The sequence below is a fragment of the Anas acuta genome, chromosome 3 (assembly GCF_963932015.1).
Source record: "Anas acuta chromosome 3, bAnaAcu1.1, whole genome shotgun sequence".
NCBI classification, from domain to species: Eukaryota; Metazoa; Chordata; class Aves; order Anseriformes; family Anatidae; genus Anas; species Anas acuta.
Window position 1 is genome coordinate 48,986,612 of NC_088981.1, and position 17,225 is coordinate 49,003,836.

General features: G+C 39.2%; 1 protein-coding gene across 10 annotated transcripts in view; it reads left to right on the plus strand.

The window, feature by feature from the left end:
* UTRN (utrophin) overlaps window positions 1-17,225 on the plus strand; it is a 367,449-nt gene that overhangs the window by 240,576 nt on the left and 109,648 nt on the right. For all 10 annotated transcript variants that reach the window (XM_068677000.1, XM_068677005.1, XM_068677001.1 and 7 more), the window contains one exon: window positions 1,438-1,594. In XM_068677000.1, the coding sequence (XP_068533101.1) occupies window positions 1,438-1,594 (157 nt within the window). The remainder of the gene's footprint in view (window positions 1-1,437; window positions 1,595-17,225) is intronic.

A 17,225-nucleotide genomic window follows, 5' to 3' on the forward strand; every position in this document is an offset into this window, starting at 1 on the left:
TGAGTGCATCTGGGAATTGCAGGGTAGATTCAGTGTTGAGGGAAAAGATACTGGTGACTGCAACAAGGGAAAACAGAAATCATGATGCAGGAAGTGGCAGCAGTAGAACAGCGCTTCTAGCAAGTAGTTTATATTTTTTCCCATGTAGTTGCTTAAGTGCTTTCCTGAATGGAGCAAATAATAGGTTCCTCTTCCTAAAATTAGCTTATCCTTTACAGAAAGAATTTGTTGGGTTTTCCCTTTGTCTATTCCCATCCCCCTGGACTGTGTTTCTTGGTTAATTTCCTAGTATCCCTACAAGATCACAACATAGTGTTTGTGCTGCAAGGCTTACTTTGAGACATCACCCCTTCAGTCCAACTGCTGTCATATCAGTAGCAAACGTTCACTCAAATGCCATTTGAGAGGATAATACAATAGAAGGCAGGTGAAAAGGGAGGTTGGACCCTATGACCTTTTGAGGTCCCTTCCAACCCCTACAATTCTGTGATTCTGTGAATGTTTCACGCGTATTAAAAGACGTGAGTTACAGTGAATTGGGAAAAAAAAAAAAAAAAAAGTTCAGAATAGAAAAGACCTAGGAAACAGAACAATAGTTCAGTTCACTCATCTGTCAGAAGCAGGGCACAAAGGTGCAGAGCTAGTGTCAGTGTATACTAAAAAGAAGTTAGCTTATACCAGTAAACAATTTCTTTCACCATGCAAGTGATAGAGTAGAGAGAGCTAAGTGCATGTTAGTCTCAAATGGGTCTGTAACATGGAGTGACTGGAGTAAAAGTGGGGTTGCTGGCCTTTATCAAGTATTCTGTGTAACTGTCCAGGTACTGCAGGGAGGAGCTGTCAGGTCAATGTATTCCTGAACATGATAGAAGAGGGTATTTTGGAATCTGGGGGGGTTGTTGAGTTAACTGGGAGGATGGATTCACACTATTAATTCTCTAGTAATTCTTCATTGACTAAAGGTACTGCATTAAATAATCTGTGCCACTGATGTGTTCAGCAGCATGGTTAATTTACTGTTGATGACTGCTGGGAGAATTTGTTGCTTTTGGTGCTAGAGATTCAGGGTCTTGGCATGAAAGACGTGAGTCTTGTGGTGCCCTAGCTTACAAAATGATGCTTGTACTTTGTGCACTGCCGTGGCAGAGTCACAAAAGACAGTATTTCTTTATGTTGTTTGGATGCTCCGTGTTCAAGGCTTTAGGTCATATCAGGTGGATGTTTGTCTGTGTTCCCACATTTTTCACCTGCTTATTTTGTTTTTCTGTGCAAAATGATTTGAAGTAGAATTTTGTTTGTTTTCAAACACATCAAAGGTCCTTAGCATTTAAGCATTTGAAATATTCCTGTCTCAATGGTAGAGCTATTTTATTTATTACAGTCCCTTGTTTTTTGTACTGTTCAGGACTTTAAGGATGCTTTTATGTTGTTTCACAGGGCTCACTTGGAGGCAAGTGCAGAGAAATGGAACCGATTACTGACATCCCTGGAAGAGTTAATCAAATGGCTGAATACAAAAGATGAAGAACTTAAAAAGCAAATGCCCATTGGAGGGGATGTTCCAACTTTGCAGCAACAGTATGATCACTGCAAAGTAAGTTGCATAACCTTTATAGATATGTTTCCTACTGTGAATAATAAAATGAGTCAAAATGAATATAGGAGAAATGATGAACACTTGATCCCACCCAGTATTGAATTTCTAAAAAAAAAAACAACGCACTGTTCTAGGTCCCCGCTCCTTCTGCTCCTCCAGTTGCCCAGTAAAGCACAAGTGAGATACTGTCTTTGAAATTTTATCAAAAGAATTTCTGATGAATATTTTCAGTCCAAACACATTTTTGATGTATTTCTTGATGGTTTTGGACTCCTGTTGGGTAAAACTGTCATTCTATATGTAAAGCTAAAGAAGGTGCACAAAAGGAAGAATTGAAAAAGAACTATAAAAGAAATGTTGAATGTAAATAAGATGATGTAAAGTGACTTTCTCCATATTACTAGACTGATCAGTAATAGCAGCCCTCCACCCCATGCAGATTCATAGTGCAGTCAAAACTGTAAGAACTAAAATTTACCTGTGCCTTGTACCATTGTAAACCAATTCTTTGTTTTTACTAGTTCTTTGCCATTTTGGTACGTATGAAAATATTAATTCATAAGTATTTTTTGACAACAAAAATGCTACATCCACAAAATATCTTCATTCATGTAAAGTCTATCTCCCCAACTCTAATTCATAATCAATTTATGATGTATTTGCTGTTGGACAGATTCATTCTAGTAAAGTTTGTTCCATCTTGTCATATTTTTTCTTCTGTATGGTGTAGAGAGGGGAAGAACAAATGCAGCTTTATGTAGCTAATTGCATAACAACTATATTCCCCTCCACCAATACAATGCTGATATATTTTCTGCTGTGGTATTTATAGAGGGCAAAAACTGGATTTGGGAAAGCATTTAAAAGTATAGGAAAATACTCCGAAGAACTACAGAAAAAGTAGCCTGACATGAGCAGTACTTTTGAGACTTTACTCTAAAATAGATGAACTTAAGGAAATCTGCATAAGCTTACCCTTAATTTAGTATTTTTAAAATAGTTATTAGCATAAACTCAGGATCTTTGTTTCTCGAGAGTTCATCTCTTCCTGTTCTTATCCACTTAAATCATTATGCTCTGTTGGTAGGCACATCTGCTGTGAATGTTTTATAATGGTGGATTACTAGTGCAGGAGAGCAATCAAAGGCTGGAAGAGATCCAAAGATGTTTTAAAGGAGGTCAATGGGAGATGATGGATCTCTACAGTTCATTTTCTAATGACTTATTTGTTTCTCATGCTAGAATATCATATATGCATGATAATAACAAATAATACTGCTATAGTGTGTCTCACTTGAAGATGTCAAATTGTTATGTAAAAATGATAGTTTTTATAAGTCATTCCAGAGTAGAAAAATGTAGGAACAAGCATGCTGGGTGGGTCGTTTGGGTCAACAGTGGACTGCAACAGTGAGAAGGAAAGAGAACTTCTAGGTTGTTTAATCCTTATGCATAGTTTTAAAGAATAACTCTTGTTATATATTGATAAAATTCTAATAAGTACTTTCAGGGGGTTTTTAGAGATTATTCTTTCACATTTCAAAAAAGCAATATTCTTGCACTATCACTGAGAAAGAATATTGGATATCGGTGTCCCAGCCCAGTATTTAACACGACATTTATTAATGGCCTACAACAGCACAAAGTTAATGTGATTCTGATTATTACTTTGTACCTATGCAAGCAATAGCTCAGTATTCAATTGCACACATATCTCAGATGAAACTGGACAATTACTTTCTAACAGTTCATAGAATCATAGAACTGCTTGGGTTGGAAGGGATCTTAAAGGTCATACAGTTCCAACTCCCCTGCCCTGGGCAGGGACTCCTCCCACCAGACCAGGCTGCCCAAAGTCCCATCCGGCCTGGCCTTTAATATCTCCAGGGATGGGGCATCCACAGCTTCTGTGGGCAATCCATTCCAGTGCCTCACCACCCTCAGAGTAAAGACATTCCTCCTAATCTCTAATCTAGACCTCCCCTCTTTTAGTTTAAAACTGTTTCCCCTTGTCATGCCTCTATCTGCCCATATAAAAAGTTGTCCTCTTTTTTTTTTTTTTTTTATAGTCCCCTCAGTCTGTACTTATGTCTGCGATTGAACCCAACCCAGGTGCAGCACCTTGCACTTGGACTTGTGAACATCATTAGGTTCACAAGGGCCCTTCTCTCGAGCTTGTCCAGGTCCCTTTGGATGGCATCCCTTCCTTCTGTTTTATCCACTGCACAACTCTGCTTGGTGTCATCTGCAAACTTGCTGAGGGGCACTCAATCCCACTGTCTATGTTGTTGATAAAGATATTAAAGAGCATCAGTCCCAAGATGGGCCCCTGAGGGTCACCATTTGTCACCAGACTCCATCTGGACATTGAGTTGTTGACCACAACTCTCTGGCTGTGGCTATCCAGCCAATTCTTTATCCACTAAGTAGTCCACCCTTTTAGAGATAAGAGATAAGGATGTGTGGGACAGTGTCACAGGCCTTACAGAAGTCCAGGTAGATTACATCAGGTGGTCTTCCCTTGTCAGCTGATGCTGTCACTCCATCATAGAAGGCCACCAGATTGGTCAGGCATGATTTGTCCTTGATGAAGTTGTGCTGGCTGTCTTGGGTCACCTTGTCTTGCATGAGCCAGGGGAGGTTTAGGTTGGAAATGAGGAGACATTTCTTCTCAGAAAGAGCAGTCAGGCATTGGAATGGGTTGTCCAGGGAAGTGGACATCAATGTCACTGGGGGAGTTCAAGGGAAGGTCGAATATTGTGCTTAGGGACATGGGTTAGTGGTTGGTAGGAGGATGGTTGGATCAGACGATCTTGGAGGTCTCTTCCAACCTTTATGATTCTATGATTCTGTGACCTTCCCAGGCACAGAGGTGAGATTCACCCGTCTGTAGTTCCCTGGGTCTTCCTCTTAAAAAATGGAAGTGATGTTTCCCTTTTTCCTGTCACCAAAGACTTCGCCTGACTGCCAGGACTTTTCAACTATGATGGAGAGAGGCTTGGCAACTTCATCAGCCAGTTCCCTCAGGACCCTGGGAGGCATGTCATCAGGCCCCATGGACTTGTACCTGTGTTCAGTTCTATCAGATGGTCTCAAACCTGCTCTTTGCTTACAGTGGGAGGGTCTTTGCTCCCCCAGCCCTTGCCTACAGGTCCAGGGACCTTAGAGACATGGGCAGCCATACTGCCAGTGAAGGCTTAGGCAAAGAAGTTGATGAGTACCTCAGCCTTCTCCATGTCTGTTCGTTACCAGTTCTCCCCCCTCATATATCAGAGGGGGCACACGCTCCTTGGACTTTCTTTTCTGACCAATGTACTTGTAGTATCCCTTATAGTTATTCTTTACGTCCCTTGCTGAGCTCAGTTCCATCTGATGGCATCCCTGTGCTCTTCCCAGCCCACAGGTCCCTGCTTCCACTGCCTGTGCATTTCCTTCCTGCTCCTCAGTGTGACCAGCAGGTCAGCCAAGATGGTTTCTTGCCTGTTCCTGTTATTTTAATAGGAACCAAGAGATTCTCCTACATCATGTAGTATTACTGTGCCACACCAAATGGGAACTTTTAAGCAGTGGTGTTTCACTTTCTATTGAACTGCTGCTTATTAGTCATTACCAGAGAAGGGAAGCTAAACTGCAGCTGGCTGCTGATTTGATTCTCCGTGGCAGAGCTTCACGCTGATTCTTAGCAGGAACTCTTAACTCAGCACTGAATCTGTAGTTTATTAATTAACTACAACAAGGTGAAAAGTTGTGTTTTTTCAGGTGGAAAGTGAAAACTGGAGGAGAAAGAACCAAAGCCCTCTGTAGGTCCTTCCCTCTTCCCCAGTTAGGATATGGAATAGAAATGTCTTTGTGTAACATCAAGTTTTATGCCTGCTTTCTTTTTTTTTTTTTTTTTCCCCAAAATCTTCTACCGAATCTTCCCTTTCAGCAGATTCTTTGTAAAAATAACTGTGTGATTGCACTCTGGCAGTCCCTCTGTGCCTTGAGTTGAGATCACTGGTTGGTGTCACTTACATTGCCTTTAAGGTGCTGCTTTCGGTGTGTGTCCTGTGTTAAGTTTTCAGAGGAGACTTGAGGCACAACTGTACCAGATAAATATTGCAGATATGACTTGATTTCTCACTCTCAGGGGTACTCCCTTTATTCCTCCTGTCATCAGCAGCTGACCAGGCACTTTAAATGCCACATTTCTTTGCCCACCCTTCTTCAAATATTAAGCCTTCTCAGCATTTCACACTATCTGCAAGATTTACTTTTTATCAGTCATTTTTTTTATAACCCCAAAAGAGCTTCAGCAGCGCAAGTCAGCTGGTGACTCCCCCGCACAAGGGCTGGGTGCCTCTGCTCTCCCATTTCTTCTAGTTTCACATCTGAGCTTTGCTTTCAGATTGTCCTCATGCAGATAGAGCAGTTTAATACCTCATTTTCTCTCCACTTGTCTGTGATCCCTTTGCTCTTATTTCCAGCTTGCTTACCTGATCTTGTTCTTGTTAGTACTTCAAAACGTAAGTGGTGAAATATTGGCTGAGCTCTTTAAGATGCAGGCCCATGATATTCTCATTTCCTGTCCTTCATTTTTTAGGGCCCTCAATCTTTCTCATCTTAGCATTGCTCTTTGCCTCTAGTTACTTGATAGTCATTCTCCTTATTAACCTACATTTTTTTCCCCTCAGTTACATAAAATGATGTCTTGCTTGCTTCAGCTTAATGGCACTAATCTTATCGCTCTTTTCCTCTGTTAGCATCTCCCCTGCTCAGCGCTTAGCTTCAGCGGTGTTAGATAAATAAGTACAGTATTATGTGACAGTTTGGGTTAGCTCACATTGTTTGTGTGCTGCTGATATCTGTTTGGACAGGAGGAAATAAATGGTTTGCAATTTGATTTTTAAACTTGTTTTTGTTTTAAATATCATTTCCCAATGCCTTAAAAACAAACATTACCCAGAGCAATGTTGTTCATGTGAATCAGGGTTAGAGATTTAGCCCAGAATTGCCAGATTGACTGAAGTCTTTCAGGATGTAGCAAATATTTATAAATATTTTGTACCAATTTTTGGGCTTTTCAGCCCAAGTTCTATTACCTATAGAAGGTCATAGTTGTATCCCCTACGAAATGCCAAGCTCAGTCAGTGAGCACAACCTATCTGGAAGTGGAGCTGTGCTATGTATCTTGGAGAGGACAGGGTAAGAGGAAACTCATTTAAAGAAGGGACCTCAAATTTTCTATTTAGACTATTCTTGAAATTTCTTTGTCCTTGAGAGTGGGCTGTGCTGTCAGTCCCAAGAACGGTGGAAAAATCCCGAAGTGCTTTGTATAAAAGTGTTGGGACACTGAGAAGTTTTAGATGATTTTTGAGCTCAAGTAGTTCTGTATGAGGTGTACCTATAGCAGAGCATGTATTCACACTCAACTGTGTGAAGATGCTGACACATGGGTAATGGCTTATAAGGAAAAGAAAGTGTAGGCAGCTCCCTTTTCAGAGTTGATTACCTTTTTTTTTTTTCTTCTGAAATTCCAGTTTCTTGTTGTTGTTTGTCCTTACCAGCTTAGATTTTTCTTTTTCATTCTGTTCTTTCTCAGTCTTCCTCAAGAATATTCATGTAGCATTTTAAAAAATGTGATGCAAAACTGTTCTGATCAGCTGCATGGACCACGCCAAAGGAAAACAAACCAACCAGCCACAGAAATTAAATAAAAGCAAAACAAAAAAAAACAAAAAAAAAATCCCTTATGTAGCTATTGTATGCTGCTGGAAAATAAAAGCTACAAAACTACTGTGGAAAATCAGCCTTAGGTCTTTAGAAGTACCTGGAGTAGCATCTGTGTATAAGGGAAGGTGATGCAGATGCTGGCAACTTGTTTACTTGAAGATGTGCTGAGAGCTTCATGTCTCACTCCTCCCATTAAACTGTTTCAAACTGTAACTTTTTGAGAGTGTTTTTTTTTTTTTTTTCCTAAAACAGAAAGATGGACAAAATGACAAAGATCTGTGGTTTAGGTTTCAGCGAGAGAACAAGAAACTTTTCAAGTGAAGCAGAATGGGTGCCTTCTCACATAAATCCCATTGGCTGCATAAATGAACAAATGTCTAGCTAATACTAAATAATGCATGCATCTTGAATCACAGAGATGCTTAACTTAGCTTCGTTTGAGTTCAAAATGAATTAGCCAAGGACCTGTGAATGTTTGAATGATAATTTTATGTCTATGGTTGGATAATTAAGATAGTCATCAAACTTCTGGGGGTTGCTGTCTATGTATTTCTAGTTTCAAATTTGGTTTGTTAAAGCAGTCAGATCATCAAAAGTTGGAAATATTTCTTTCTGGTTTATTTAACTATTGCCACTTTATCAAAAATGCTAGCACAGCCGACTGGAAATTACTTTCTACTTGTTATCCCTTCAGGTTGACTATAATTGCATTGTTCACTTTACCAGCAGGAAAAGTCTGTGAGGAGAAAACTTTGTTCTAGCTTTAATTTCTTTGTGCTCTGTTGGTGCACCCACCTGACTTCGGTGAATGGGTTTAGCCTTTGAATTAATTCCCGCTTAATTATTCTAGACTTGTTTTTCTTGGCTATTTTCTGTATTATAATCTGCTTCTACGACTTTTATTGTTAGAAATTTCTAATCAAAAACGAGTATTTATGATATCAGTACTGCCCTACTCTGTGCTCTAATTTAGTCTAGGAAGGGCTGTAATTCGTTGCACATCTCATCTCATAAGGCATGAGGCATGCACAAAACTTGTGTGAGTAGAGGTGCTTAGACATACTAATTTTGAGCTGTGAATGGGTGAGAAAGGAGAATTAAATATTCCGTGGTTGGAATGGGAGGATTGGTGTTGTCTTTTTTTGCAACCTGTTCCGACAGGCTAGGGTGCAAATGTAGTGGGAGATTCAGTGCTCTGCACCACACTACATGAGGTAGCTCTTCAAAGTTAAGGATGTGTCTTTAACTGAGACTATTTTCTTTGAGGTGTGTTAAAGAAGGAAGAGGTGGAAATTGTGGGTGGGAATGCTTTGTTACAAGGAACAATGTGGTTAATGTTTGAAGTTAAATAAAGAGTTCTCAGATGGACCTGACTTAAAGCCACTGCTCGCTAACGATTAATCGGAATTGATTTATGTGTTATGTGAATGATCGAGGTGTGTATCACTGCTCCCCTGGACTATTTCTCTGAAAGAATGATGTGTGAACAAAAGCATGTTGCAAAGAATGAAGTGTTAAGTTAGGATGTCAGTGCAACGTATTTTTAACTTTGCCAAAAAGTGTTGCTTCTGGCTGTATTTCAGCTAGTTCCCAAAAGTGCAGTTGTCTTCTGATAAGTCAGGGAAGTTGCAATGGATCAGTGCTTAAAATAATAAATAACCTGGATAATGAAAGAACAAAATATTCTGTCAAAAGTGCAGAGAAAAGCAAGCTGTCTTGCTAGGGGAAAAAAACAAAACAAAACAAAAAAAAACCATCAGACACTTTTTCAATAAAGTAAATAAAATATTTGTGTGATATTGCCTTTTTATTACTTGTTGATATAGGTATATATCAGTATATCCATCTTGTGTTACTCTTTTATGAGGATCCAATGTTTATTTTGTTTTAAAGAATCCTATTTAAACTTTGAAGACGTTACTGAGTCTATCTCAAGCCACTAAATAAAACCTGTCCTTCTTGAAGGTTTACAGTTACTATACATCAGGGAGGATACTCTGACATTGTTGTGGAGGGAAATGTGTGTGAAAGAAGCAGGAACAGCAAAGTGATCAACATTTCTACTACATTAAAACGCTGTGATGAGCCCAGTGCCTCTTTCTCTGGTATTTTTTTCTATCTCATCCCAAAAGACCACCCTGCTTCCATCCTTATCAGCAGTAGCCTTCGGCTTACCTAAAACCTCAGACCAATTTGATGTAGTAGGATGTACCAGATCATTGCGTGATACCATTCCTGTGTCTTGAGCTGAAAGACCGTGACAGCCAGTGGCCTGACCTTTCTAGGTGAGCCATGACAGAGTCACCATTCCTGGGGGTGTTCCAGGAAAGGTTGGACGTGGTGCTTAGGGACATGCTTTAGTGGGCAATATTGGTGGTAGGGGGATGGTTGGACCAGGTGATCTTGGAGGTCTTTTCCAACCTTAATGATTCTACGTGCTTAGCCAGTGAAGGTGATGGAGCACAGGCATAGTGGTGACCCATTCTGCAGTCAAGCTGTGGCTTTGAAGCTTGGGTATTGTCCTGCCAGCATGTATCTAAAGTGTTTGAGTGGGAACTGGCTCTTATCTTACTGGTTCAGAGAAGTCCAAGATGGTTCATGGATTCTTCATTCTTAATATGGACAAGGCTGTGTCAGAAACTACATGTTGCCATCACATTATTCATGAAAGAGATCACAAGTTGAGGATCATCTGTAACCTTTTGAGGCTTGATTACAGGGATCTTTCTGGGAATGCTACCATAAGCTGTAACTAATTCGTGTAATGTTAAAAATAAATGGCTCCTATCTTCTACATTCTTTGACCCCAAACTCTTTCTCTGTACCAGTTCTTTTAAGTAGGTTTGGTGCTCTTGTTTTTTTTTTTTTTTTTTTTTTTTTTTAAATTGTTTTGCAATTCTTTGACTTGAAGTTCTCATTTCATTAGAGTCACATGCACTTAAGCATACACAAAATCTTTTTTTCTGGACCAGTGGTTCATCTATTACAGTATATTTTTTTCAATGGTGGCAGTAGATGATGGTACTCGGAGAGCGTTTCATTCTGGCTGCTGTGGGTCATCTGTTCCTCTTCTACTTCTAGGCAGCCACATCACTGGATGAAAACTATATATATCCTTGATAGTATATCCTTGCCCTCTTCTTTTAGTATCTGTTTTGGACCAGTTTCCCATCACTATGTCTAACTTGTTGTATTTGCTGTTATTTTGTCTCCACAGCTACTTGTGGCAGATAGATGCCAAATGCTTGCAACCAATTCTGTTTACACAGAGAATTAAAACTCTGTGTGCCCCCAACAACAACAAAACCCAACAAAACTTCTTTAAAATCATTTTTCAACTGATCTCCTTCTAGGTTTGAAGTTTCAATGGCCTTTGTTCGAATACTGTTGGATTCGATGCATAAGAATTCTTCACTCACTTTTTCCAGTGTCTTCGTGATTTGGAAATGTTGTCATACCTTTTTTGAGCCTCTTAACTCCTGAGCCTTTTTAATCTCTACCCATAAGACAGCTGTTAGTCATCTCTGTGCAATTTTCTGCCTCCACTATGTCCTTCTGGAGGTATGTTGACTGATACTGCATGAGATATGCAACATGATGAGGTTGCACCAATGTTTTGTATTTACTTTGCTTTTTGCCCTGCCATTCCTGATGATACTCAACACTTTACTGGCTTTTTTTTTGGTTGCTGCTGCATATGGAGCAAATGATTTTAGAGACTCACGAGATCTTTTTTTTCTAAGTTGCCAGGAAAGTGGTCAGGGACTTGAATTTAGTATATGATTTTTAAGATCAGATGGTGTTTCAATTGCATTAAAAAATGCTAGGTATTACCTGAAACCTAAGGATATCAACAGATGAGCTCTCACTTTGGTTTAATGAAATGGACTGGTACAAGGAAGTGAAGTAGGACATTTCTCTAAATGCAAATATTTTTTTTTTTTGCTGAGGTCTATTTTTTCAAAGGCAGAGAGTCAGATAACAAAAACAGAACAACAGAGATTCCCCAAACATCACAGAGGCAACAAATCTCTTTTTCCAACTGCAGAGAACCAGTAGAGAGCCACTATTATACAGTGATCTTTGCCATATTTTTTCAGGCACTCTCATAACCTGTATGAGGTAGAATTGAAAACTATTCATCCTGCTCATGCCTTTTCATGTTGAAAGTGGTTTGAGATGCTTCCTCTGTAATTGCAGTCTTCTCTGGTCTCCTTTATTTTTTTTTGTGATCTGTTGTTGATAAATTGGACCAAGTAAGAAAAGACATACTGTGTTTAGCAAAGCTGTTCACTTGTAATTCAGGGTGTGGAATTGAGTTTACAGGGATTACTCCAAATCTTTTAAGAACCCCTTTACATAACTCTTTTCTTCATGCATATTGTGCAAGTGCTAGAGAGTTTTATTTTCTTTTATTGTGTGTTCCCAAGTGATGAGTTCCACCTCTGTCACAGTTTTGGAGAACAGGTGCAATGGTTTATTATTAAACATGCAATAAGAGAAACTCTGGTGTTGTGTTTAAAAAAAAAAAAAAAAAAAAAAAAAAGCACTTCTGAAACTGACTGCAGTTGCCTGCATGGACTGGCAAAGAATCCATTTTATTTTCTGTCAAGGATATTGTCATCTGGATCCTACTTCTTGTTGCTGCAGGCAGACTCTTTAGAGGAGAAGAATATTTATTCTAGTTAACTCCTGAACTATTGGATCCTCAATCCCTTGTTATTACAGCCAGTAATCCACCCCAGGAACATCAGCAATAAATTGTAAAAATTGCATTGCCATGGCAGCTGCCCAATCCTTTTTTTCATGCAGATTCTTGAGATTAAATGCTAGGCTTAGAAATTTATGTAGAAAATAGGGAAGGGATTTTTGTTGTTGTTGTTGTTATTGTATTTGATATTTTTGTTTGGTTCCTCTTTTTATTTTTATTTTCAGAAGAAATGAAAGGGTAGAGAGTGGTGTAATGGCCAAGCACCTCTTCAGGGTGTGCGTTTTTGCATTTACAGAAGCTCTTAACCTCACCTATTAGGTGTTCCTCCGAAGTTACCAACCATCCCTATCTTCTGACCTAGATTTAGTGAATTTCTCTCATCTAGTTACGGTTAGTCTGAGGGACTGGGAAAGTATTAGGAACATAACTTCAGAAAGCAAAGCTGCTTCCAGTACTGGTCTTTCAACTTGAGCAGCCAAAAGGTCTATTAGCCTAAAATAGTGCTTAAGGATTTGGAGCTTTCTTTTCGGGAAAACTGCTGAAACTTAGGTTTGTGCTAATATGCATTCCCTGCAAAGTTAAGCGTTGTGCTTCAAAAAGGTATCATGCTGTTAGGAGTCCCACTTTTGCTAAAGGTCCTTATGTATGAATTGCACTTTTTTTTCTTTTGATCCTCTTGTATTATCCAGTTACGCTTGCATCTGACCCATTTATTGGGCCTCATGCACATGTAGATCCCTTATTTGAGTCATTCTGCAAAGTTAGCTTGAGCTGCCTTTTTAGTGTTTTTTACTTAGATGAGGAATCCCTGTATCAAGATGCCCACTCGTTCCTCAACTCTATCGAGATGTGAAGTCTGCTTCTTTTTAGCAGATGACTTTTTAATCTGGCTGATAATTGTGTGGGGAAAGTTTCAGTAATCACCAAATAATGACAAAGTATGACCAACGTCATTAACTTTAAAAACGAGTTTTAAGCTCTTCAGTGGAGAATAATATTTATGCAAGCTGGTTGGTTGTTATGGGGAAAAGAAGGTAAGCTTTGTTTGTTTCTCTTAATCAGATTTAGAACCTGTGTCCTCATATTATGAGGCCAGTGCCATGACCCCTTTTCTGGCATCACTTAAGGTGTTGTCAGTGCATTGTCCATATCAGAGAAGACTCATGGTTGTCTGAGCATCTGCAGTTAGGTACGAGTTCAGGGCCTGATAGATCTGCAGTGTATCAGACATTCCTTACAGATTTACTGTGAGCAGTTTGTTTTAATAGATGTTTTACTGAACGCTATTGAGTGCGGTTTAATTTGGTTTCAAGGTGGCTTTTGCTTCTGTTTTTGGATTTAGGTGTTTTGGGGTTTGGGTAGTGTGGTTTTATTTATGTATTTTGTTTGTATGGTGGTTTGTTTTTTTTTGGCTTCCCTTTCTATAAAGAGCACTGTGTTGTCCTCATAATCGCCCATTCATTACCAACCAGCTATCTCATGTGCTTGGTTGCCCACTGTCTAATTTACTCCCCTGTAAAATGTCAGGATACTTTAAAAGCATCCCGTACAAAAGCAAGGATTTCTTGAAGGTCCTTACTATTTGGTTGCTTAATGATGATGTAACATTATGTCAGGACTGATGGCGAAGCAGCTGTTTTCTAAAGTGTTTGCAATTGCTGTGTGCTCACGGGCTGGGAAAGCTTTGTAGCCTGCTCTGCCCCAATAGTTACGTGTATGGTAACTTGTGTGGCATGAGCAGCCTCTTCTGGTCCCTCAGTGAATGAAGGGCAGCCGTAGCTGTACTTTGCAGTCATCAGATACACCGTGATGGAGCTGATGATGGATGGCTGTCTGTCGGGTGCCCCTATTGTAACCCCCCTGTCTCTTCAGGACAGATGTGAGGTGCACATAGGAAGCTGCATGGGTTTATTGGCCTTCTGCCTGGTGTGGGCTGTTATTAAATGAGTGGGCACAGCCCAGACAAAGGAAGAATATTCTAAAGGTCTCATCAAAGAGCTATTTTTAATAGTTGCTGATGCTAATATATTTTAAACTACAATTTTCATCTTCCTTGTTAAAGGAATGTGTAAATAGAAAAAATGATTTGTGCCAGTGCTTGATGGTCTAACACAAGAAAACTGTATTTTCTGATTAGTTTCATAATGTTGTCACTGGCAATTTTGCTTTTGCAAACAAGGTGTTTTATGTTTTAGAAATGTAAACTAAAGCCATAAATCATTACGTAAACTTTCTTATATTTATTTTCACTTATTTGAGTTTATACATTTCTTCTATACTACTAAGTTTTCAGTTGACAAATCCTGAGACAATGAATGACAATATGACTTCCTCTCACCTTGAAGCACCTGGTTTGCAACTTGAAGAATGTCGGAGATCCTAAGTATAATATCTTGATCAGTGAAAGGACCATGCTGATGATTTTCATGCAGTCAGTAAAAATATATGCTGTGATAAATGTGTGATTCACTTGGGTGTAAATTAAAATTTTCTCTACCAACAGAGACTTTACTGATTCAATCACATCATTACCTCTAATGGTACATTTTCATTAAGTCAGTGAAACAGGTCAGCAAGAATTTAGGATTAATAGTAACTGATGGGAGAATAGTAAAGAAGATGGTTTTAAAGATATTATTGAAACAAGTGCATAATTTTCCGGTTAAATATTACTTTGGGTCATTTATTTTTTATTCTTCATTATAATTTTATTTATTATTTTGATCATTTTTATTTACTTATATTGTTTCCCCTTCTATACTTTGTACAGTCTATATTTTACCACCTTGGAATTAATCTGATATGAAGATATGAAATCTTTTTTTTTTTTTTTTTTTTTTTAGGTAGCAATAATTTGCGTGTTTTCTATTTTGCAATTCCATCTCCTTTTTGAGGGATGAACATGCCTCAAAGGAGATAGCCTACGAGTTTGTGTAAGGATTTGCAGCCTTAAATGGATTGGATGCTAGGCAGGGATGCAGCACTCCATCCAAAAAAATGTGAAAAATGTAACAATTTCATGCCATGAATAAGAAAAAGGAAGACTGATGTGAAAAGATGTTAGCATCAAATATATGTGGTGGTGCTGCTGTAATTTTTAAATAATGATTGATGATGTCTGGCAGTTGTGTCCTGTGCTTTTTTTGTGATTTTCCATCTGGAGTTTCAAAGCAGAGAGCGGCTATGCGGCATTTCTCACTGCTATCAGTGCTGTGGTTGGTGTATGCCGTCATGCCAGGTATCTGAGCTTTCAGGAGCCTCCGTGCCTGATACAGAAATGCGTCCCGTGCTCTGATTGAAAAGTAGACTTAGAATAACCTTTTTCTTTTTCCCCCATGCTGCAGCAATGTCTCACTACCCTCTAAACTGGGAGTAAAAATGATTACTGAGGAGTTAAAGTATTTTAGAAGTAGTACCTTCTCATAGATTTATTTTCTTCTCTAGAGTTGGGTGCTTAGTAATTCTGGCGGCTTTTCAGTATGAATAAAAATGAATGAGAACTTTGTACAATATGTAGTTCTTTTAATTGTGAGGATTTAGGAAGCTTTTAGGCTTGAGTCATTAAAACAGGTAGTGCTTAGCTTTCTCGTATTGATCTGCTGAGTCATTATGAACAGCACTTTCAAAAGTTCATTTCTATGTATTTTTCTAATTAAATACACAGAGAAGGGAGATGTAAATTCATCACAAGACCCTGAGAGTTCTACTTCAATATTTAAATTTTAAGTCTGAGAGAGAATTTAACTCCAAACTGCAAATTATTTCAAGGTTGAGACAAAAAAGTAAGTGTCGCTGGTAAAAGCACTATCTGGTTACTTGGCACAAGTATCCGTGAATTGATAGAAAAATAACATTTTAATTTGCTTTTTCTTTGACATTGTGAAGTCTGGCAATGGTCTTTTAATCTGTTGGAGAAAGAAAAGGCTGAAGGAGGCTACTCAGAGCATTACATGAGTGGATAGAGGGGACATTGCAAATGCACACAGGGTTTCAGGATTTTTTAGGGATTCTTTAGGGAAAGGCATTAACTGGAGCTTGCACTAGTGTGTAAATATAAGGCTGTGTTTACAAATTATAACAGTCTGGAATTTAAAAACAAAAGTGAGGGAAGAGGGAGAAAAACACAAAGCTAAGAAGAGCTGCATATAGCAGTAAAGTCCCTTAAAATGCACCTCTAGCCCTGGAGGGAGGAGTGAGCATGCTCATAATATCCTTGTTAAGTGCACTTGAACTGGCATTTGTTCCGAGACTGGATTAGCTGAGTGATGTCCTTCTTCAGTCTCCTGGAAATCAAGGTGGCAAAATACATAATCGGTGTCTTAGTTTTGGCATGTTTTCTCATAGTTGAATTCCTGGTGTCTCACTAAGGTTTGATGGCTCTTTGTCAGCTAGCACTGCTAACCTGCACTTAAGAAACTTGAAGTGGAGCTTCTCCCCTAGGTAGGTCTCTGAGTAATTTTCTTTTCCCTGGGCCAGCAGACACCATGCCATTGCCATGCTCTGTGAGGGACTTGACTGCATCCAGAAACTGTTTCTGGTCCTTGTACTGCTCTTATGGATTGAGTTGAAAGATTTATTTGTTGGATTCATTACATGAGGCCTTAGGGGGCTTTTAAAAGTCAAATGGAGCCATACACAGCCTTACACAGTAGTTTTTTGTAAAGCATGATCAGCATCGGCATGCTCAGCTTTACTGCTGTGACTGCTCCCAGAGCCACAAAGCGACCGCTGTCTGTGGACGTGCACACCAAGCCCCCACAGCAGGCTTCCTCCCAAGGGCAGTGCGCGAGTAGGAGGCAGCAGAAGCACTGAAAGTATGACAGACTTTCCAGTGGTGAGGCAGATCTGTAAAGCTGTGTGCTGCTGACATTTTAAACACAGCCGTGAGGTCCTGCCTCCAGACCGAAGAGGGAACAGCATCCTGCTAGCAGAAGTATTTTTCCCTTATTCATGAGTATTTAAGTCTCTTAGTTCTCTGTTCTCTGTGAGTTCCTGATGATCAAACTCTTTCCTTTTTCCTTTCATACATAACAGATAGGGTACATGCATCCAGCAGTGCAACAAAGATACTTATGCTAGTGACAAACATATTTTTCAAATAGGTGAAATGAGCCCATGCAGAGGTGTGGCTGTCAGCGGTTTTATTGCTCTTACATCATAAACAAACTTCGGCACTTTTCACGCTGCTTTATGTTGGTGTGCTTA